Source organism: Schistocerca cancellata, chromosome 7, assembly GCF_023864275.1.
Source record: "Schistocerca cancellata isolate TAMUIC-IGC-003103 chromosome 7, iqSchCanc2.1, whole genome shotgun sequence".
In the NCBI taxonomy this organism is placed as follows: Eukaryota; Metazoa; Arthropoda; class Insecta; order Orthoptera; family Acrididae; genus Schistocerca; species Schistocerca cancellata.
In genome coordinates this window covers 595087097-595111683 of record NC_064632.1, presented here as the reverse complement: position 1 = coordinate 595111683, position 24587 = coordinate 595087097, and the positions used below count along the sequence as shown (strand labels likewise).

At 43.0% G+C, this 24587-nt stretch overlaps 1 protein-coding gene across 1 annotated transcript in view; it reads right to left on the bottom strand.

Annotated features, from left to right (window-relative positions):
* Positions 1-7370: 7370 nt before the first annotated feature.
* The window catches only part of LOC126092926 (cytochrome P450 4C1-like), a 219966-nt gene continuing 202749 nt past the window's right edge, over positions 7371-24587 (bottom strand). Inside the window, exon 6 of the mRNA XM_049908657.1 lies at positions 7371-7811. Within this exon, the coding sequence (XP_049764614.1) occupies positions 7371-7811 (441 nt within the window). The remainder of the gene's footprint in view (positions 7812-24587) is intronic.

Below are 24587 nucleotides of genomic sequence, written 5' to 3'. Positions count from 1 at the left end.
GGTGAACAGTGGTTTTGATCCCTACACCTTTTTCTGTATGTCATGTATGTGTTATATGTACAGTACGTTAAGTTTGCCTGCTCCTGGCCATACAAAAAGAGACTGCACTTAATTTAGTGTTATGTCTCACTCGAGGAAGTGATCAAGGGAAACGTCCGGTCCCACTTTTTGGAGTTATAGGTGTTGGTTTTTTGGAATTGAAGGATTCGTTTGAGCTATATAAGTCAAGGAAAATGGCCGATTCCCCTTTTTAGAATTATGGATGTGCTTTTTTTGGTATTGTGAGACTGGTTTGAGATATAAAGTCGACTGAATTGTACAATAGCTGCTGGTTTTGTAGCTGTAGCGTTTCGTTGTTAAGTTGAAGGTTTTTATTTTACTTATTTATTTATTTTTTGATGGCAAAGTGTTTTGTGTTGTCATACATTTAGCTTGCTGAGGCCATAAACCTCCTATTTATCGTTGGAGTGAGATGTTCTTGTGTCGTTTTTATTTTCGTTCGTGTTTGTTTGCATGTGTATGTAGTGATGATATCGTCGCCATTTTGCATATGCTGGACGTAGACGTTTCCACTATGCTGATGACATCATGGCTCAAAGTGGATGAGTGGAACTGGATCCTTCTGGCAGACTTTACATGTGATATGTTTAATAATCAACTTTACAGATGCACCAATTAATTATTATTACTATATGGGAACTAGAGTGAAAAGTGTGAGAAACCGTTTTGTGAATGTGTGTCCGTCGTGATGTGGTCGTGAAAGTAAAGATTTTATCATGGACAGGGTCGAGTGCTAACATGAACTACATCCAGTGAGCAGCTGACCACTTGTGGTCTACGGTGCGTAATTCTGGGTGCCAACGGGCTCTTCGTTGTGGTATCATCTTGCACGGGCCACACAGGAACACATTGTGCACTGTGCAGCTACACTCAACTCACTGTTCCGCCATACGTAAGTGCCTGGCGACATTCCTAACCATGTACCACAAACTTGGTTGTTTAGCTGACTGCAGCGGAAGTAGTGCTATCGCAGAATTTCAAATAATGTAAAGCGTCAAGGAACATAAAGAGAACGCGTGGCGTGGACACTAATACGTGTTATGAACATTTATAGTGAATTGAGATGATAGAGACTGAATGTATAGCAATGAAATGACTGTGTGTTGAAAACATTATACGAAAACAAAAAACGACAGTGCAGATCTAAAGTGAGCGAAAGAGAGTAACCATGTAAATAAAAGTAAAACTATCGTTTGTTATCTTGACCTTACATACATGTAGCATGAAATTCTGTACAATATATTGTAAACAGATGATTGATTTGTTAGTGTCAGTACATGTTAGTAAGAAACGGGTATGTGTGTTACAGACAGTAATCACTACATGTTGAATGAAGCCACCAAGTTAGGCGATAAACTGTGTTTACGCCGTTCAAGGGGGTTGTAGGATACCACCTTTTTTTCCCAAATAAATTTGCCAGTGGAGTGGAGTGACACAATGTCGTAAAACTTAAACGTAGTCTGTGGAACAAATGATAATGGTTTGCTTAGAAAGGGATCTTGTTTCCTTCACACACTTTCTCTCTTCTTTTACGTGCTGTAATTAGGAGCTGCAGTGTTTTTTCATACTTATACCTTTTTTGACAACATATAAGTTAAAATGAAATAATCATGTTTACTAAAATGTTTGTAACTATCTTGAGGTAACCCATTTCTTATCTGTTCCAGCTTTAACAAGAGATGAGGCAAAGTGGGAATATTGATACGGTGATGTGAAATTTAGTGTTATAAACCTAAGAAGGACTGTTATAGTTCGATAACCACTGATATCTGTATAGATTGACATATTATTTTCAAGGTACAATTACAATGGGAGAGCACCATGCTAGGAAATTTAAACTCACTGTGGGTAGGGCTACATCTAGCAAGAACCATAATGTGTCAAATGTAGAAAGACAAACTATACATTCAAAGCAAACTACTAGTGTCACCACACAATCAATGATAACCATCGTCAGCAGTTATAGATGGCAAATATTTATTGCTACATGTGAGTAAATGTCATTAACTCTGTTCCTCCGTCATTTGAGGACAGGGAGAGCAGGGTTCCAAACAACAGAGTGTGGAAGGAATGTGAGGGGTTGAGAAAGAACTACATAGCCTATACATCTAGAGGGAGACAACAGGGCTCCAAACAGAGGGACGTAGTTAATGCTACTTGCTCACCTGCTAGTAATTAACAATGAGTATCGATAACTTCTGACATTATTCATCTTAACTGTGTGGTTGGCGTTAGTTCTTCTCTCTCTCTCTCTCTCTCTCTCTCTCTCTCTCTCTCTCTGTGTGTGTGTGTGTGTGTGTGTGTGTGTGTGTGTGCGTGTGTGTGTGTGTGTGTGTGTGTGTGTGTGTGTGCGTGCGCATGCATGTGTCGGCTTTCTGTACACTATGGTGATCAATATTTGACCATGGTTTTAAGGAAGATGAGCAACATCGTTTTAAGGGATGTTTAAGGGAGATTTAGTCATAGTAAATTTCAGCTGCGTCGCTCTTTCTTGGAATGGGTGATGACGGAGACATAAATATATAACAAACTAGCGTAATTTGCTTACTTTTACCCTGTTATATGATACGGTATCGTATTTTGGGATAATTCCACAAACCAAGAGAAAATTTTTAGGCTGCTAAAGCATGTGATAAGACTCATTTGTCTTGTTAATTCAAGAACAGTGTACCAAAACCTATGCAAAGAGAATTCCCTCATTTTTGGGTCTATGGAATGAAAAATGAATCGAATCTCATCCAAAAAAAAAAAAATTATTTTTCCACAGCATGAATCACACAAAAGTAACCACAATAATATTTACCAAATTTGCATATATACGTTAGGTTTACCCTACAAGTACATTAGTTGCTTTGGAGCTTTGTCCCACTTCAATGCACGGTCAGCCTTGTTGCGATGGAATTAGTGATATTAGTGTCAGAGGGAGGCCAGATGCCCTTCCTGTCGCCACCCCATACCCCCCCCCCCCCCTCCGTGACAGAATTTCAGTACCCCAACTCGCTGTGTATTGTGTAAGCCATGAAGTAGTGCAAACGTTTTCAAATGTCTGCGAGCCATGTAACTGAGGCAGGAGGGACCAGCCCGATATTCACTTAGTGGGATGTCGAAAACCGCCTAAAAACCACATCCAGGCTGGCCGGTACACCAGCCCTCATCGTGAATCCGCCAGGCTGATTCGATCCAAGCCTGTGCGCCTACCTGAGTCCAGGATGAAGCACATTAGTGCCAACGGCTAACCTGGCAGGTCTTTTACCCCACAAGCACATATTTACAGAAACTGCAGAACTCTTCCTGTACAATCGACCAGTACTGGCTGTTTCAAACCTTTGTGACATGTTGTGCTGTGTGAGTCAATTGAGAAACAAATAATGTAAAATGTGGGTGTGAACATGAACGTATCTGTAAGCCACTTCGGTGATTCCTTGTTACTTCCATGTGTTATGTACACAATTGGTGCTGATGAGTAAGAGGCGAGAGCATCCACAGTTACCAGTACTGGCTGAGAAACAAGTAAATACTCCCCCCTGTCATGAGTCTTCTAGACATATAGCTTGTCATTCTTTCTCCACTCCTCATATTCCCTTCAGACAAAATATCTTCTTTCCACAGAAGCATGAACAGAAAAAAGCCTATGTTGTCAATACTACCGATAATTATATGAAAACTATTCCAGATCTGTCCGCTGGGTAATTTAAAATGTCGATAGCAGGTACCAGGATTAACATTTATAACAATGGTCAGTGATGAAATATATAGGTGAAACAGGTAGTTAATAAAGAGACCGGAAAGGATTAAAAAACTGCTATAGTATAGGAAATCCCAGGAAATATAGGAGAGTTGGTCACCTTGCTGTATACACTGTGTTATGGGAATGCAGCTCTTTTCAGGGTATAATATGCAATGGCGAAGAACCATAAGTTGTTTGAACAAGTTTCCCTAATTCTGTTAATATATTCCATTTTGTTCTATCACAGGTGATATCTCATAATCTCACTTTCACCATTCTACGTCAGGCTAAGTGAAGTGACCAAGTGGTAATATTCTATCTAGTATGAACATACCATCCACTGAAGGTGATGTCACCTTCCCTTCTGTTCCACTGACGTCCATTGTGAAAACTTAAAGGACGGATGAAATTTTGCAGCTACACAATTTTCCAACACCTGTGGTCTAGGAAGTAGTGTCCTTGATTAGTAATCAAAACGTCCTCGGTCCCAGGTTCGAACTGCGGCGCCACTTAAATTTTGAATATAAGTCATCAGCAACGATGGCTGATATCTTCCAGCATAAGGAGTGATCCTCACTCTGCCAACGGTCTTGTCAAAGAGGACAGAGCAGTGGACAGAGGTTCAGGGCACTCTCTTATCCTTGGGGTGGTAAATTGTCCCCAAAGGCGGAAGAATCAGCAATGATCAACGGCATGAGAATACAGAAGCTAATGGAAACCATTGCATTAAAGGCACATAATATGTATGCACTGGACATGTGACCTGTGATTGAAAAAGTGTTATAATGATCTCTCCATTGGCTAAGGATTCTGGACTAGGCCCGCATTCGGATCTCAGGGATGGAACTGCCAAGGGAGAGGTGACCCTAAAACGAAAAGAATAATGGTCTGTGAGTTGGGGCATGGAATATCAGAAGTTTGAACGCTTTTTGGAAGCTAGAAAATCTGTAAAGGTAAATGCTACGTTTCAATCTACATATAGTTGGGATTAGTGAAGTGAAATGGAAAAAAGACAAGGACGTCTGGTCAGATGAGTATATAGAGTAATGACAACAGTAGCAGAAAATGGTATAATTGGAGTAGGATTCGTTGTGAATAGGAAGGTAGGAAAGAGCGAGAGTTACTGTGAACAGTTCAGTGAGAGGCCTAGTATCATCGGACTAACAACGGTATTTCAGGTATACATCTCGAATTCGCGAGCTGAAGATGAAGAGACAAAGGGCATGAGGATACTAAAAAGGTAATTCAGTAATTAGATGGAGATGGAAATGTAATAAGCATGGGGGTTTGGACTGCGGTTGTAGGGGAAGGAGTAGAAGAAACTATTATTGCAGCATATGGACATGGCAATAAGAATGAGAGCGGAGAAAGATGAACTGAGCTCTATAATAACTTTCTGCTAATAATAGCGAATACTCTGTTCAAGAATCACAAGAGGAGGAGATATACTTGGAAGAGGCTGGGAGGTATGGAAAGAGCTAAGTTATATTGCATCGCGGTGAGGCATAGATTCCAAAATCAGAGGCTCGATTGTAGACGTACCCAGTTTAATAGTGATGAAGAGTAGTCTAAAGATTAAGAGACTAGTCAGGAAAAATCAAGGCACAAAGAAGTGGGATACGGAAGTACTAAGGAACGAATAGACAGGCTTGAAGTCGCTGGTGTACAGACATGGCGATAAGAAATAGCTCAGTAGGCACTAGACAGTTCAGTTGAGAAGAAACGGAAATCTCTAAAAACAGCAGTCACAGAAGCTGTAAAGAAAAACATAGGTACAAAGAAGGTAACTGCGAGTAATCAGGGGTAATGGAAGAAATACTTCATTTGATCAATGCAAGGAGGAAGTACAAAAATGTTCAGGGATAGTCAAGAATCCTGAAATACTAGTTACTTAGGAATGAAATAGTTAGTGCCATCAGGAGAACTAAGGAGAAATGGCTGCTTGAAAAATGTGAAGAAATCGAAAAAGAAATGACTGTTGGAAGGACTGTCTCACCATACAGAAAAGTCAGAACGACTATTGGAGAAATTAAAAGCAAATATGGTAATACTGAGAGTGCAGTGGGAGTTCCATTGCTGAATGCAAGACAGAGAGCAGATAGGTGGAAAGAGTACACTGAATCCCTGTATGAGGGTGAAGACGTGTCTTAGGTGGCAGAAGAAAAAACTGGAGTCAATGTAGAACAGATAGGAGATCAAGTATTAGAATCAGAATTTAAAAGATCTTTGGAAGACTTAAGATCGAATAAGACAAGAAACGGTGGATAATATTCTTTCATAATTTCTAAAATCACTGGGTAAGTTACAACAAAACGATTATTCGTGTTGATGTGTAGAATGTATCAGTCTCGCAGTATATCATCTGACTTTTCGAAGAATATCATCCACTCCATTCCAAAGACTGAAACAACCGACTGGTATGAGAATTATTGCACAATCAGCTCAACATCTAAGGCATCGAAGTTGCTGACAAGAATAATATACAAAATAATGGAAAATAAAATTGAGGATCTGTTAGACGACTGTCAGTTTGTCTACAGGAAAGCTAAAGGCACCAGATAGGCAGTTCGGATGTTGCGGCTCGTAATGGAAACCAAAGCACTGACAAATCAAAACACTTTTATAGGATTTGTCGACCTGGAAAAAGCGTTAGACAACGTGAAAAGGAGCAAGGTTTTCGAAATTCTGAGGAAAATGGGGGTAAGCTACAGCGAAAGAAGGGTAATATACAGATTGAACAAGAGCCAAGAGGGAACTATAAGACTGGAAGACCAAGAATAAAGTGCTAGGATTAAATGTGTGTTCAACTTTACATAGAAAGGGCAATGATGGAAACAAAAGAAAGGTTCAAGGGCGATGATGGAAATAAAAGAAAGGTTCGAGGGCAATGATGGAAATAAAATAAATGTTCAAGAATGTACTAAATAATTCAAGGTAAAAGGATATTGGTGTTAAGATTTCCTGATGACATCGTTATTCTCAGTGAAAGTGAAGAAGAATTATAGGATCTGTTGACTGGAATGAACAGTCTAATAATTACAGAATATGGACTGAGAGCAAACAGAAGAAAGACGAAAGCAATGGGAAGAAGCAGAAATGAGAACAGCGAGAAACTTAACATCAAGATTGGTGATGATGAAGTAGATGAAGTAAGTAGATGAAGTTAGGGAATTCTGCTCCCTAGGGAGCAAAATAACCGAGAATGGACAGAGCATGGGCTGAAGAAGCACACTAGCAGTGGCATAAAAGGCAGACCTGGATCAGACAAGTCTACTAGTATCAAACACAGGTCTTAATTTGAGGAAGAAATTGCTGAAAGTGTACGTCTGGGGGACAGCGTCGTGTGGTAGTGAAACATGGATTGTGAGAAAACTCAAACAGAAGAGAATCAAATCATTTGGCATGTGGTGCTAGAGATGAATGTTGAAAATAATTTGTAGGCCATAGAAACTGTAGAGGAAGACAGAGAGTGGAATACACCAGCTAATAATTGAGGATGTAGGTTGCAAGTAACACTCTGACAAGGTTGGCGCAGGATAGGAATCCTTGGTGGGCTGCATAAAAAAAGTAATACAGTCCTCTCTTACACTGAACTGGAGGGCAAGTTTTCTCGTGGGATACAAGTAACTCTGAAGCCGGTTATTGGGTGAGATGATATTGAGAGCACACTATCTTCCAGTTCCTCCCTGCTCGTTCCGGGAAGTATTCTGTAGCGCCGCAGAACCGTCGCTAGGATGACTTTCATCTGCAGAACTGCATATCGGCTGCCAATACACTTGCGAGCGCCGATGCCAAAAGGGATGTAGCTGTAGGGTTTCCTGAACGTGGCGCTGCCGCCCTCCAGGAAACGGCCGGGGTCGAACTTGTCCGGCTGGGGGAAGAGCTCGGGGTGGCGGTGCATCAGGTAGTAGGCTATGAGCGCCGTGCTGCCCTGGGGCGCGACGTGGCGGCCGCCTGCCAGCGGCGAGTCCTCAGTCACCAGGTACGGCATGCAGGGCACCGTCGTGAACAGCCGCCCAGTCTCCTGCCAGCACAACAGAGGACACGTACAGCAAGTACTGATCAAAGGTTGTGCAGGCGGTCGTCGGTATCGTGACCTCCCCTCAAAAACATTTTACTACACTCCTGGAAATTGAAATAAGAACACCGTGAATTCATTGTCCCAGGAAGGGGAAACATTATTGACACATTCCTGCGGTCAGATACATCACATGATCACACTGACAGAACCACAGGCACATAGACACAGGCAACAGAGCATGCACAACGTCGGCACTAGTACAGTGTATATCCACCTTTCGCAGCAATGCAGGCTGCTATTCTCCCATGGAGACGATCGTAGAGATGCTGGATGTAGTCCTGTGGAACGGCTTGCCATGCCATTTCCACTTGGCGCCTCAGTTGGACCAGCGTTCGTGCTGGACGTGCAGACCGCGTGAGACGACGCTTCATCCAGTCCCAAACATGCTCAATGGGGGACAGATCCGGAGATCTTGCTGGCCAGGGTAGTTGACTTACACCTTCTAGAGCACGTTGGATGGCACGGGATACATGCGGACGTGCATTGTCCTGTTGGAACAGCAAGTTCCCTTGCCGGTCTAGGAATGGTAGAACGATGGGTTCGATGACGGTTTGGATGTACCGTGCACTATTCAGTGTCCCCTCGACGATCACCAGTGGTGTACGGCCAGTGTAGGAGATCGCTCCCCACACCATGATGCCGGGTGTTGGCCCTGTGTGCCTCGGTCGTATGCAGTCCTGATTGTGGCGCTCACCTGCACGGCGCCAAACACGCATACGACCATCATTGGCACCAAGGCAGAAGCGACTCTCATCGCTGAAGACGACACGTCTCCATTCGTCCCTCCATTCACGCCTGTCGCGACACCACTGGAGGCGGGCTGCACGATGTTGGGGCGTGAGCGGAAGACGGCCTAACGGTGTGCGGGACCGTAGCCCAGCTTCATGGAGACGGTTGCGAATGGTCCTCGCCGATACCCCAGGAGCAACAGTGTCCCTAATTTGCTGGGAAGTGGCGGTGCGGTCCCCTACGGCACTGCGTAGGATCCTACGGTCTTGGCGTGCATCCGTGCGTCGCTGCGGTCCGGTCCCAGGTCGACGGGCACGTGCACCTTCCGCCGACCACTGGCGACAACATCGATGTACTGTGGAGACCTCACGCCCCACGTGTTGAGCAATTCGTCGGTACGTCCACCTGGCCTCCCGCATGCCCACTATACGCCCTCGCTCAAAGTCCGTCAACTGCACATACGGTTCACGTCCACGCTGTCGCGGCATGCTACCAGTGTTAAAGACTGCGATGGAGCTCCGTATGCCACGGCAAACTGGCTGACACTGACGGCGGCATTGCACAAATGCTGCGCAGCTAGCGCCATTCGACGGCCAACACCGCGGTTCCTGGTGTGTCCGCTGTGCCGTGCGTGTGATCATTGCTTGTACAGCCCTCTCGCAGTGTCCGGAGCAAGTATGTTGGGTCTGACACACCGGTGTCAATGTGTTCTTTTTTCCATTTCCAGGAGTGTAGATGCATTTATACAGGGTGGGCTAAGTAAAACTGGCTCTGAAATTATTTCGTGCAGTCTAAGACAGGCAACCCATCTTACATCAACTGCACCCGCGATGCAACATTTGGTTTTGGTTGCCTGTCTCAGGTGCTCTATTAGGCAAGAAAAAATGATGCACTACCAAGGAACTGCCCGAATGGAATGGAAATCGGTACGTGTCATGCACATGCACAGAAAAACAAATGATTACAATTTCAGAAAAACTGGATGATTTATTCAAGAAAAAGAACTTCACAATGGCTCTGAGCACTATGGGACTTAACAGCTGTGGTCATCAGTCCCCTAGAACTTAGAACTACTTAAACCTAACTAACCTAAGGACATCACACACATCCATGCCCGAGGCAGGATTCGAAACTGCGACCGTAGCAGTCGCGCGGTTCCGGACTGCGCGCCTGGAACCGCGGGACCACCGCGGCCGGCAGAACTTCACAAACTGAGCAAGTAAATAATACGTTGATCCACTTCTGGTCCTTAAGGAAGCAGTTATTCAGCTTGCTGTTGATTGATAGAGTTGTTGAATGTCCTCCTGCGGGATGTTGTGCCTTATTCTGACCTACTACCATCTTAGATCATCAAAATATCTTGCTAGTTCGAGGACCCTGGCCATAATTAGTCCAATTTTTGTGAAATTGCAGTAATTTGTTTGACTGTAAATGCACATCAAACCTTCCGGTTTTCACCCCTTCAGATAATTCCTTCGTGGTGCGTCATTCTTTCTTATTCTTCTTAGAGTGTACTTTCTGGTCCAGTGTTATTTTCTCAATATGTCTGTTTATATTTATTAATTTCCTAAATTCACTGCTAGCTTTTGGAGGACACATTATCGTCAAAACTGTCTCGAAAATGGCAAGAAATCGTCCAAAAAGTTACTGCCTTTGTTTAACATAAGGCAGTTTCTACTTGCCATCTATGTCTATGTACATACTCCGCAAGACCTTGGTGGTGGCTACTTAGGATCATTGCTAATCATTTTCTTTCGTGTTTCAATACCGAAAACGGAACTAGAGATAAACGGCGGTGAATAAGCTCCAATATGAGTCGTGATTTCTCTTTTTTTAAGTTTGTGGCCTTACACAAGACGTACAAGTATTGCCCTGCAATTTGTCGCAAATACTGTTTTTCTAAATTTTCTCAGTAGGTCCTAATGTTCCGCAGAGAGATCGTATTCCCCACAGGAATTCTAATTTGCGTCTGCGAGAATTTCCGTATCTATGGGTAACAAGCCTAGGAACACAATTACGGATTGCTTTGACGTCTTCCTTTAATCTGATTCGGAGGGAATCCCAAAAACTCGGGTTTACAAAGTAAGTAGAAGAAGATCCTGCTGCCTTACCCTTCCTCGATGTTCCTGCATGTAGCAAACAAATTGGATGTCTTGGCTACAGTGTCTACAGAAAACCTCCGCACATGGATTTTTACTCGCACGCCATCAGCCAACATCAGTCAGCACACAACGTCTCTATTATGCAGATGTTGGCGCATCATGCAACAACAAATATCAAAAACCGTTAACCTGACCCATTAGCAGAGCCAACTACACAAGGTCTTCAGGAGCAATGGCTACAACGATCACCCAGTAACTGAAGTGACCTCAAGAACGAATCACCATAAGGTACCAACGAAGAACAGGAAAACTAAAGTGGATTGAAATTCCTTAAATGTGATTTACTCTTATCTTTAAAAAACATATTTGTAAAGTTAGACAAGCAAGTTGTCACCTGATGTACAGGTGCTTTTATAAAGAATTTCCACAACTTTTACTATATTTGTAATGAATTTAGATGTTTTTATTCTGTGTAAATTCCTTAAAAATTCCATTGATCGAGATTGTCGACCATTGCCAAATTTCGTGCTTTTGCGTATTTGTATGCTAAGTTGTTAACTTGACCAGTACCTTCCACGTAAGCCACATAAAGTTGTGACTCTCGGCACACTTACCGCTGCTCCAACACCCTCCAGCAGGTGCCATAATTTCTTCTGCAGCGCAGACAGTTAGGTTCGACACTGCATTTCTAGGCCTATGCCTATTGGTTTCTTGTTGGCATTAACTTTTTAATTGATGAAGCTTAAGCTTCAGTTGACGATACATGACTGATATGTCAAGATCGTGTTGTAGATGTATACTCTCTGGTATGTATCGGAAGTTAATAGAAATTCTCAAAATATCAGTGAATATTTTTCAGAAAACTTCAGCATTTCTGAAGTCTGTGACATAATTGCAGCAAAAAAAGCTTTTTTTTTTCAGTTACGTGGCTCTGAGTTGGGTAAGGCAAGTGACCAGGTAAAAAGATACAAAATAAAATTGATCTTCAGGCATCGATCGAAAATCTTGCAATTACTACGTCCTGTTACAGACGTGGCAGCAGTGTACAAAAAATTTTGCACATGCAAAAATCTTACATCGTACTACTGTGCGTAAGGTTAAACAAGTCGGGATGGAGTATGAGGGGTTTGATCCCTGTTCTTTCTCAGTATGCGGCTCTCATTATAGTTTTTCTGCGTCCAGGTCAAACTCCACAGAGATTTCAATCTCATTTTACATGGTAATGTCTAAGTCTTCCCCTACAGATACAGCGACAGTGAATATCGTTTCTTCTCTGAGGTTTCTTCTAGAGAAGCAAATGTTTAATCAGATGAAAATCCGTCCGAACAGCTTCACGTTTCAAAATTTAAATGCGGAATTTTTCTTACCAGAAGGCAATCACTGAATTCATATATGTAATATACAGTGAAGAGCCAAAGAAACTGGTACACCTGGCTAATATCGTGTAGGGCCCCCGTAAGGACGCAGAACTGCAGCAGCACGACGTGGCATGGACTCGACTAATGTCTGAAGTAATGCTGGAGGGAACTGACACCGTGAACCCTGCAGGGCTGTCCATAAATCTTTAAGAGTACGGAGGGTGGAGATCTTTTCTGGACAGCACGCTGCAAGGCGTCCCAGATACGCTCAGTAATGTTCATGCCAGCGGAAATGTCTAAACTCAGAAGAGTATTCCTGGAGCCACTCTGTAGCAATTGCGGACGTGTGGGGTGTCGCATTGTCCTGCTGGAATTGCCCAAGTCCGGCGGAATGCACAAGGGACATGAATGGACGCAGGTGATCAGAGAGGATGCTTACGTATGTGCCACCTGTCAGAGTCGTATCTAGATGTACCAGGGGTCCCATACCAACAGCACACGCCACACACCATTGTAGAGCCTCCACCAGCTTGAGCAGTCGCCTGCTGGCATGTAGGGTCCATGGATTCATCAGGCTTTCTTCATATCCGTATACATCCATCCGCTCGATACAATTTGAAGTGAGACTCGTCCGACCAGGCAACATGTTTCCAATCGGCAACAGTCCAATGTAGATGCTGACAGGCCCAGGCGATGCGTAAAGTTTTGTGTCATGCAGTCATCAAAAGTACACGAGTGAGCCTTTGGCTCCGAGAATGCGTATCGTTGATGTTTCCTCGAATGGTTCGCACGCTGATACTTGGTGATGGTCCAGCATTGAAATCTGCAGCAATTTGTGGAAGGGTTGCACTTCTGTCACGTTGACCGACTCTCTTCAGTCCTTTCCCGGGTACAGCGGTATCGGATATTTGACGTTTTACTGGATTCCTGTTATTCACGATACACTCGTGAAATGGTCGTAGGGGAAAATCACCACTTCACCTCTATCTCGGAGATGCTGTGTTCCATCGCTCGTGTGGCGACTATAACACCACATTCAAACTCACTTAAATCTTGATAACCTGCCATTGTAGCAGCAGTAAACGACCTAACAACTGCGCGAAACACTTGTTGTATTAAACAGGGGTTACCGACTACGGCGCCGTATTCTTCCTCTTTACATATCTCTGTATTTCAATATGCATGCCTATACCAGTTTCTTTGGAGTTTCAATGTAGTAAAGTATTCAGGTGGAACATTGCTTCCTAATAGAGGCAGCTTCTTTCACGGCGGGACCATTTGTCATGGGGCTGTGTCTTTTATATGTTGTTGTTCCAGTACAATACTGAATACAGTGGTATGTGAGGAGGTGAAGGCTCAGGTGCACCTGACCAGTCGTCTCGTGGCTGGCACTTGAGAGACATGTTTGGACCATTTCTCGAGTGGTTGTTGTAACTGATGCATAGATTGTAGACATGGTACAGCGCCAGGTGTTGCTGCGGATGTCATGGGCAGCTGTAGCATGACCTGGACAGCAAAGCCAAGAGTGATGGTGGTGATGATAGACTAGCAGGAGATTGGCCATTGAGTCACAATTCTCCTATTGAGGTAGGAGGCTGCAACGTGTTTCGGTTGACAGTAGTCTTGACCAAAATGTCATCTTGGGGATGTGATGTGAGAATCTTGCAGGACCCAGATTGGCTTGAGGTGGGAGAGCGAGACTGTCACGAACTTGCCGCAGAACAATATAACAAATGTCTGAGGCCAGCATTGGAGTACACAATGTGGACTGGAATACCCAATGTGGCCCAGTGTATACCAGCTGCAGGGCTGCCAGTATCATGTCATCCCTCACTGTGATGAATTCACCCATAGAGAGCTCTTTGTGTATCAATACCTTGGGGGTTGTGTGGTGAGCTAGAGGTAGCAAGTGTATCATCTGCATGTGCTGACAGATGCGTTGTGTGAGTGCTGTAAGTCCTGTTGATGGCCAGTGGTAATATGTGTGCAAATTCTAATGGTAGGACTAGTGGTTCCCAATGCACTAGCTTCGCTAGGCAGGCACTAAAGTCTTCTCTATATGAGGTGCAGATACTGAGGAGAATCCAGGGCAGCGCTTCAGTCGACGAGCCAGTGTGGCACATTAGGGATGTCTTCACGGTCCTGTGCCACCTCTTTATGATGCCATTGCTCTGCAGATAATATGCTGCTGTCCATGTGTGTGTAATCCTGTGCTGACAGCACAGGACGTTGAATGGACATGACTATAACTGGCGGCATTGATCAGTCATGAGCAGCTAAAGCATGCTAAGATGAATGATACAGGTCTCCAAAAAGGTCCATGCACCTGATTTGGGGGTAATGGGTGATGCCATTTAGGGGAGTTGCTTCAACCCAATGAGACATTCTACTGATAACTGAAAGTAGGTAACGGAATCCCCCAGGACCTGTAAGCGGTCCAACAATTTCCAATTGCACATAACAGAATCTTGTCTTGGAAATTAGGAATTATCTGAGTTGTGGTTGACTATGGCCAATACTGTCTAAGGTTGGCATGTAAGGCAACTCTGCGCCTTGTGACATCAGTCAGGCTTGATGTCAGCCACACTAAACTGGCTGTCACTAATCACAGTGATGCTTTGAAGCCCAGGTCTCTAAGGTTGTGTAGTCTGTCAAACACACCTTGGTGCATGACGAGCTAACTATGGGCTGTGGTCTGTCTTGAGAAACATCACACAACAGTGCCTTATTAGTGGAAGGCAGACTGCAATGTTCGATCTGTAACTTTGTAGCAATATCGTTGAGAAGGTCCATGATAATGGAGTCTTTCTATTACTCAGCTGCATTAAGTTCATAATCTGCACCGCTGAGGGCTGGCATCCTCAGAGGCATTTCTGATAGCCTGTGGTCAGTGTAAATTGTAACCAAAGGTACTTCGATGTCTTCTAGAAACTGTCTGACACCACGAAAAAACTTGGAGTCCTTGAGAAGAGAGAGAGAGAGAGAGAGAGAGAGAGAGAGAGAGAGAGAGAGATGTCTCGTGCCAAATTGTTGTCTGCTTTACTGAATGCCTCAGTCATCTAGGCTGTCTAGTCGATTTTCGTCTTACACTGCTGACAAGGCATCTGTAAGAGAAATCAGTCTCGGCAACATGTGAGAGATGTTTGGGATAAAAATTGAGAATCTCAAGGAAACAACATAAGTGACCAAGAAATGTTACTTCCAACTGACGCAGTTGTGACTTGTCATCATTGATGATAACACCACCCTGCTGCGATGTGAAGTGTGTACTCCTCTGAGGAATGCGAGAAAACCAAAATATTACGGTTGCACCATGCACATGTCGCCTTCAGAAAGCGATCGTTGCACATGTGTGGAAATTGGTTCCCCAGAACGCTTCCTTTTGAAATGCCTTAGATACAGGCGCTTACGTAATAATATAGAACATATAGCTGAAACAGCTCTCTACACTGTCCACTGAGGAATCCAGGTAGATAGAGGCAATTGAATGCAATGCCAACATCTCAAAAGCAGAACATGACTTATACAAACAGATTCAGCAGTACAGAAGTCGCAGAAGACGAAGACAGGCCAACATAGATAGCTCGAGTAGATCCAGTACTGACGGTGGTATGAGTGCCAGTGACAACACTGTCGTACTATACGTAATGTAAAACATGTTAAAAATGCACTACTACTCATGTGCGCATTAATAAAAAATTGCAATTTGTATCTTATTATGAATAGCTCTAATGAAAAATAGAGCAATTAGAACAGTCAATTGATAGCTATTGTTCTAGAATCCGTGTTAAACCTGTACCTAAACAATTGTGAGACCTTTTGAATGTTGATGTGTGACTGTCAAATTTCACAGCTACGTATATACTGCCACAGTTGAGCAGTCATATCTTGGAAACCACACAGTATACAAGGCTGGGAATTGCTTAGTTTTGTGCTTACTGCTACGTTTCAGAAGTTGGCATTACGAATAAACAAATCAGTCCTTTGTTTCTGATGCTAGTTTTCGTTGAAAGTAGTGTGATTATCGGTCTTTTTTGTAGTAAGCTAACTTCTATTGATTTTTGTACGTAAATAAAATGACTAAGTGTAAAAGTAACTTCAAGAAACGCAAATTTGCGGGTAACAGATATGTGAGACCTGCATTTTCCTCTGAAGAACTTGAAAACAATTGTTCTGGCAGTGATGGAAACCACGATAATGTTTCTGAAGTGACCACGCCCCCTAGTGCATCGAAAAGGAAAGTAACTTTAGAAACGGGTGACAGTGGTAAATGTAATGATATTATGGGAATCAAACCTATTTATAGAGATATGGAAAATCCTGAGCTACTAAATAAGTGTTTACATGGGACCCAGAGTGTGAATGAGTCCTTCAATAATGTTGCGTGGTCCCGTGTGCCTAAAAATGTATTTGTTGACTTCATGACTCTAAAGTTAGCAGTGTCTGATGCTGTAATAACTTTTAATGGTGGGAACTACGGAAGACTTAAGGTTCTGGAGAAGTCAAGGGTAATATTTGGACAGAACACAGCTGAAGGACTGTGGGAACTGGATGAGCTTTGTGTACGTGAAGCAGAGTTAACTGCTCAGCAAATGACAAAAGAAGCAAGAAAGAAATGGAGGAGGCAAGCACTGGGCTTTTGTGACACTGAAGAAGACACCGACTATGGGCCAGGGCAATTCTAGTGCATAAAAGTCACAGAAATGTAAGTCTGTATAAGGATTTGTAATAAAAAAGTTTTAAACCTCAATATCTCTTAACTACATTTTTTGCAATAAATGTCCCGTTTTCTAAAAAAAGCCTGATGATAGAGACATGAAATTTTCACAGCATGCCAAGTGTGAGATTCAACACATATGCAACTAGAATAATTAAAATATCCTTAACTGTTTTGTTTTTATGTTCATTTATTTACAAAATACTGTCAACAAATTGAGTGTTTGAAAAAAAGATAATATGCCCCACAATACAATAGTAGTAATAATTTTAGTTCAGTGTATCTAGAGAGGTGTATTCAATCATCGAAAATTGTAAGTTCACCAACTTACAATTTTCGTTGATTGAATACACCTTAAAACGTTTCCAAGATAATACATCACAAAATTCGATAATTTAACATTGGCGGCATAGGACATAAATGTCCCCTTAAGTAATTACATAAATGGACACTTTTTTGTAAATGTAATAATATGTATGTAATATAAGTTTTATATAAAATAAGAAATCAAAATCAAGCAGTGAAAGACACAACAGAAACAGAGCAGGCATATTACCTAAAAATACAAAATTAATGGGTCCACTACTCAGAAAAGTCTAGTTTTATTCTACAGAAAAGTTTTTGCAAGAATAATAATACGTTAGTCGTGGTTTGTTATTTCTCCTACAGCTATGTAGGAACAGTATATAACTTAAAAAAATTACACTGAGGCAGTATATTGTTCCAAAACCATGCAGTATTTGTTTACTAACCAACCTAATAGTAGTAGTTGCTATGTAACCTAACACACAACAGCTGATATAGCACTCTAACAAACAGCTCTGATGTAGAGTAGATCTGCATGGATTGAACAAATCGAGTTTTCCTGAAGAGGGATGTTCATGTGGATAATTGCTAGAATGAGCAGGACCACATGCGAAAACTGGACTTGTATTTCAATGCCAAGTCCCTTTCCTCCGGTGGTGTTGGTCAAAGGGTATTTATTCTTTCCTGTCTTCCTTTGTTCTCTTCTTCAATTAGACCACAAATTTACAATTTCCTACTTCCAAATTCCTGTTTTTTCTGCAAAACATGAGTGTAATGGCTGTAAGTGAATAAAAGATGACACCAAAGTGCAGTCGAAAGGACTCCACGTAGCGTCACCTCCACGCGGTGCTGCATGGGCAACAGTGCCCATGGCCACAACTGCTAGCGCAATTTTGCTGTGTGGTGGTGGCCATGGGTACGGGCTAAGAGGTTTGTGAGGAGCACTACGGCCAACATAAAGTAATAAGATGGCAGGCCCTAATAGTCATAATGCAACTTAAAGAAGGAAAAAATTGCCGCTTGTGGCAAATTTCGAGCTGACCCGCTGTGGAGGCAGGTGGCGAGGAGGAGGGGGGCACCTCATGACCCTTGACTTCTGGCGTTTGTGTGTAGTACGGCAGAATGCCTATGAAGTCTGGGCTGTGGCTGCGACGTGCCATGCGGGGTGGCGTCCTGTTTGTTGTGGCTGGCCATTGTGAAACGACTTTTGTATATGTGTGTTTGCTGTCACATGTCCGGCTCCCGACATATTGATGCAGTGGCAGAGGTAGGAATTTTCGTTGTGAAGTAATCATTTTCCTTAAAGCAGTCAATGTTCTGTCTTTGAGTGGAGATGCACTAACAGACTATTTCTGTCATAGACTTACGAGCAGAAACGCATCTGGCAGACCAAGGCGTATTGGTCGTGGTCTTAGAGAATCATCTTTGAATCCAAGGCCCGGTAATGTGATGCAGTAACCCATTAGCGCTCAGCTTATTTATAATTAATACATATTCTGCATTTTTGGGAAAATGTGTTCTGGAAACCTAATTTATGGAAATACGAAGAAATTTTGTTCACTTGTTGCCTACTTGCGAAACGTTTTGGCCGTCCTCATGCTAGGACGCTGGGTCCTTGGCAGTTGTTTTGTCATTGCACTCCTTACTACGAAAAATGACAAAGGATATAGAAATTGGTAATTATAAACTTAAAATAACATTTCAGAACTATTATAAACACATCAAAAAAAGTTTTACATCAGCACGATTCCCAGAACTCCTGACGATAGATGTTGACTGTGGGTATTGTATCACAGATACAGTCCCTTTCACTGTTCAGACATGTCAATAAACCCCCCCCCCCCCCCCCCCAAAGATGTAAACAACCATGCGTGAGCAGCCCCAATTAGTTGGAGGGGGTCCGACAGCCAACCAGATCCAGTCATGATGAATTCTTCTCGGGTTATCAGCCGAGTGGTGGCGTCGTCTTGTCGCAACGTTTCAATGAGTCTCGTACCAATCATCAACTTCGCCATTGGGTACGAAACTCACTGAAACGTTGCGACAAGACGACGCCACCACTCGGCTGATAACCCGAGAAGAATTGATCAGTGGAATACCGAGAAAGAGTGCAATTGCATAGTTCCAGTCATTTCACCAGGAAGGAGGTACACAGTTCGTGTTGCCTGTAGTTTAATCACGCCTAGACGGTCAATACCGCGGTTCGATCACGTCCGCAATGTTACTTTGTGCCAGGAAGGTCTTTCAACAAGGGAAGTGTCCAGGCGTCTCGGGGTGAACCAAAGCGATGTTGTTCGGATATGGAGGAGATACAGAGAGACACGAACTGTCGATGACATGTCTCGCACAGGCCACCCAAGGGCTACCACTCCAGGGGATGACCGCTACCTATGGATTATGGCTCGGAGGATCCCTGACAGCAACGCCACCATGTTGAATAATCCTTTTCGTGCAACGACAGGACGTCGTGTTACGACTCAAGCTGTACGCAGTAGACTGCATGATGCGCAACTTCACTCCCGTCGTACGCGGCGAGGTCCATCTTTGCAACCACGACACCATGCAGCGCGGTACAGATGGGCCCACCAACATGCCGAATGTACCGCTCATTATTGGCATCACGTTCTCTTCACAGATGAGTGTCGCATATGCCTTCAACCAGACGGTCGTCGGACACGTGTTTGCAAGCAAACCTGGTCAGGCTGAACACCTTAGACACACTGTCCAGCGAATGCAGCATGGTGGAGGTTCCCTGTTGTTTTGGAGTGGCATTACGTGGGCCGACGTACGAAGCTGGTGGTCATGGAAGGCGCCATAACGGCTGTATGATATGTGAATACCATCCTCCGATCGATAGTGCAACCACATCGGCAGCATAATGGTGAGGCTTTCGTCTTCATGGACGACAATTCGCGCCCCCGTCGTGCACATTTTGTGAATGGCTTCCTTCAGGATAACGATACCGCTCGACTAGAGTGGCCAGCATGTTCTCCAGACGTGAACCCTAACGAACATGCATGGGATAGATTGAAAAGGGCTGTTTATGGACGACGTGACCCACTAACCATTCTGAGGGACCCATGCCGAATCGCCATTGAGAAGGGGGACAATCTGGACCAGCAGTGCCTTGATGAACTTGTAGATAGTATGCCACGACGAATACAGGCATGCGTCAACGCAAGAGGACGTGCTCTGGGGTATTAAAGGTACCGGTGTGTGCAGCAATCTGGACCACCACCTCCGAGGGTCTTGCTGTATGGTGGTACAACATGCAATATGTGGTTCTCATAAGCAGTAAAAATGGTGGAAATGATGTTTATGTTGATCTATAATTTTCTATACAGGTTCCGGAACTCTCGGAACCGAGGTGAAGCAAAACTTTTGGTGACATGTGTATGTTTTATAATAAGTAACATTTACAAAAGTTTTTTCCTAAAAATTCTCCAAAACTGAAATTCCCTTAAGGCGTGATGTGATATTTGCGAAAGCATTTCATGCAGAGTATAACATTATACTTCCCACAATATCTTCTCGGCTTTTCTTTGCATTTCTCTTACTGGCATCGTCTTTACTTTTCACTCTTCTGTACCTCCTGGTCATACTGTATATCTGGTACGTTACTGCTGAAGGTGAGATGACTTTTGTTGGTCTTCCCTTAGCTGATCTCATTTGATGACATTTCTCCAGATATGTTCTCGTAATCTGTTGTCTGAATTCTTTCACTGAAAGAGAACTTCCTTCACTGCAGCTCTTGAATGTAAGGTATGCCTTCACAACAGTTATATTTACCATCCTCGTAAAAAGGCAGTAGTACCACTTTTTAGCATGCACTGCAATAGTATGTTTCTCTATTATGTAGACGCCTCCCATGAAATTTTTGTATATATTCAATCCACGTGGTTATGGACCACTGACACGTTCTTTGTGGGATGAATTACAACGTTGAACTTTGACAGCAGGAAACACAGTGTCGAAATTAGTTGCTAGTGTAACGCACCTGTTGTAATTCCATTTTATGACCAGAACATTCTTCTGTCAAATGTGAACTCAAAATGCCCCCTTTCTTCCTTTTCCTTAACATCATGTGGTGATAGGAGGCACTTCCTTGTTCTGCTCTCTCTTTTAGTTTCACGAAATCCCAGTTCCTTCAGTTGGTTGGGCATGTCATGACTAGTGAAGTATTTGTCCAAAAATACTCTGTAACTGTTCGGCTCATTAACAAAGGACAGCATTTTCAAAGCTGCTTTGGAACCCAGTGACAGATTTGCATTAACATCATTCTGGTCCTTCCAGCAAAACAGTAAGAAATCGTATCAATAGCCATCAAGACCACATAAGGCCGGAAGTTTGTATCGAAAGCGTATAGGTTTCAGTCTGATAAACTACTTTATGGGTGATGTCCACAGTATCTCACAAACATTTCATAAACTGACAGATTTTCCCGAAAGACTCCCCACGTCTGATAATTTTTTACCAGAGCCCCTGCTAATGGTTTTATTTTGAAAGATTTGTCACTCTTGTTTACATTGGCCTTTTCATTATCGTTGAGACGTGTTACAGATTTCAATCCAAGATACCTGTTACGACTCTTCGCTTCTTTCACCATCTGAACACCGAGATGATCTTCCTCAGACCAATAATCTCTTTCACTGGACAATTTATGATAGCCAGTAAAGATCAAGAACCCAACAAACACACGAATTTCCTCTGGTAAAACTGAAAAATATATTTTATTTTTACATTCCTTATCGTATTCTCACTTTCCTTTATACTGATGTTACAACTTCTTCTAAAACCTTTATGGAAGTGAAACCATACATCTTTTCTTTCAGTTCATCTAACAGTCAATGAGCTTTTATCCCTAGACCAGGAAATTATTTCGGAACCTAATCACAGCACTTAATTTTTCTCTGTACGGTCTCTTTTAGAAGAAACATGAGGAATGTCTCAACTAAAATTTGGGTAGTACCTACAATATCGCTCACATACGTATTTGCTTGTGACTAGTCATCTTCAGTATTTTCGTCATCACTCTGCTCATCTACATGTGGAGGCAGAGCTACTACCTCTGCTTCTATTTCTTCAGAAAACAAGTATTCTACTGCCTCTTCAACAGTTTTAAAACCATGGCGAGCCATGGAAAAGAAATCTTAAAATACCGAATAACATTTAGCACGGAAAAGGTCAGTGTTCTCAAACGATGACAGCAAGTTTTCATGCACTGGGAGACAAAATGTAATAACCTATTTTCGCCTTCATAAGTACCAAACAATATCACAGTATTAAATTACGGAGCCGCCAGAAAACGACAGTGATACTTATCTTAAATGAAACCACAAAAATAACAATAGAAATAACCAGCAGGCTCTGCAAAAATGCTCCACTTCTATTAACAGGCCAGCCGTTTTGGCCGAGCGGTTCTGGGCGCTTCAGTCTGGAACCGCGCGACCGCTACGGTCGCAGGTTCGAATCCTGCCTCGGGCATGGATGTATGTGATGTCCTTAGGTTAGTTAGGTTTAAGCAGTTCTAAGTTCTAGGGGACTGATGACCTCAGATGTTAAGTCCCATAGTGCTCAGAGCCATATGAACATTTTTTTGTTAACAATCTTCAATTGAATAGCTGTAGCAGAGAGATAACAACGGTACTAATTGTTTATGGAAAACTTACTTTACAACAACAAATGCCCATTGCTGGTTTGGAGTAGCATACATTGTAATAATGACCCAAAAACAGGCTCTCCTCATTCGAAGACAATGGGCGTTAATTGTGTAGACGCTGTGTGCACTGTATTGGGCGAAAGTTTGTGATGGTGTAGGAAGTCCATGCTACTAACAGGCCCACACATCTATGGCATAAAATGTCCAGGTGCTCTGTAAATACGGTGTGGGCTGAATAGTGGGCAAGGTGGTGCCGTGGATGGGGATTTCCGAGTCACCTGCCGAGTGTAGAGTTAACAGTCAACAACGCCTCAAAAGCGGGCGTTCTGTGGTAGTGCCAAGAGCTGATATCAGAGTCCGTATCCCCAAGGAAGAATTGTTTTGTAGTTAGGTCTTGAAAGAAGAAGCGTCTGTCCACAGGTGATATGGAAGTGACGTGAGCCTATGGAATATGCTAGGGTGATGGGCGACTGTGTTGTGTTAAGCCGGCTGAATGCCTATTTCAGCCCACTGAACGCGTTTGGGAATTCATATTGTTTTCTACACTTTCAAGCTGTCTGCCTGGTGCTGGTATAAACCAGCAGAATGACAGTTGTGAAGATGCTGTCGTCAGGCATGTCTTTATCCCATGGTGGGGGCAAGATGTTCATGCTGCAGTGTGTTGGAGCCAGACAGTGAGGTGTGACGTCATTCTCAGGCCGCGTTGAGCTGGCTCAGCTGGCAGTGGATGGCATTCAAGATGTTAATGGCTGTGCACTGCCTGCTGTGCCATCGTCCTGGTTGTTTATTAATCGATGGTGACGGATGGCAGCGAACGTACCATTGGCTAGCATGATTTGTTTGTCGAAAGTTTCATACCTATGTGTAAACATCGCTAGTTGTAGTTACAGCAGAAGTTTAAGCATCCATTGTGTTCATAGTACCGCGTCCCGTATCGGGTCACAATCGACAGCAGCACGGAGATGTCGCCAGAAGTGTGATGGAGTGGTGTTGTGCAGCTGTTGATCGTATATAGCGTATGGACGGCTATACTGGCAAGGGCGGGTAAAGTAGCCACTTGCTTAATTCCCTTCGAGAGTGCTGCAACCTAGTGGAGAACACTCAAAACTATTCGAAGAGACTTCCATGGTATTGCCAACGAGTCTCGTGGAGATAGATGGGCGCATTCGTCTGCAGTGTCATATTTTGCGTTTTCTATACGTCTGATGGAAAGTAAATGATCAATTCAATTGCGTATATTTACAATGTATGTATTGCGACATTTAATTGCTATAGTGCTGGTAAAACGTTATATTTTAACCTTGGGAACAATATATTTATGTATTTGGTAGTTACGTATTGTCGTTTTCAGACAACAATCAGGGTAATTTCGTCCAGTCGGGCGAAGTTGTCAGTCGTCTGGCAGGGAAAAGCGGCCAAGTGGCCACTTTGCCCGAACGTAACCTCAGTAACTTGCTTAGGCTATCTGTTTTAAAACAACCGATTGATAATAAGAAAATAGTCTGTCTGAAGATACGTAGGTACACTAAAGCATTAGTATATTAACCGATTTTTTATACTTATGTTCTATTATTACAGGAATGTGCTAAGACGCCATCAAATTGTTTGAGAAAATCACTGCAACAATCGTGGGATTCCCAGGCTATGCAACAGGCACTGGAAGCTGTAAGAAAAGAAAAGATGCCCTTTGCAACAGCAGCCAAACAGTTCAATGTTACAAGAAACACACTTAAACGAAGATTCCAGAAGAAAAACCGTGATGCTATTGAAAATAAGGATATTCTTGGAAACTTTATATGTGTTTTCAACAAAAAGCAAGAAGAATAACTTGTTAGCCATATTTTTAAC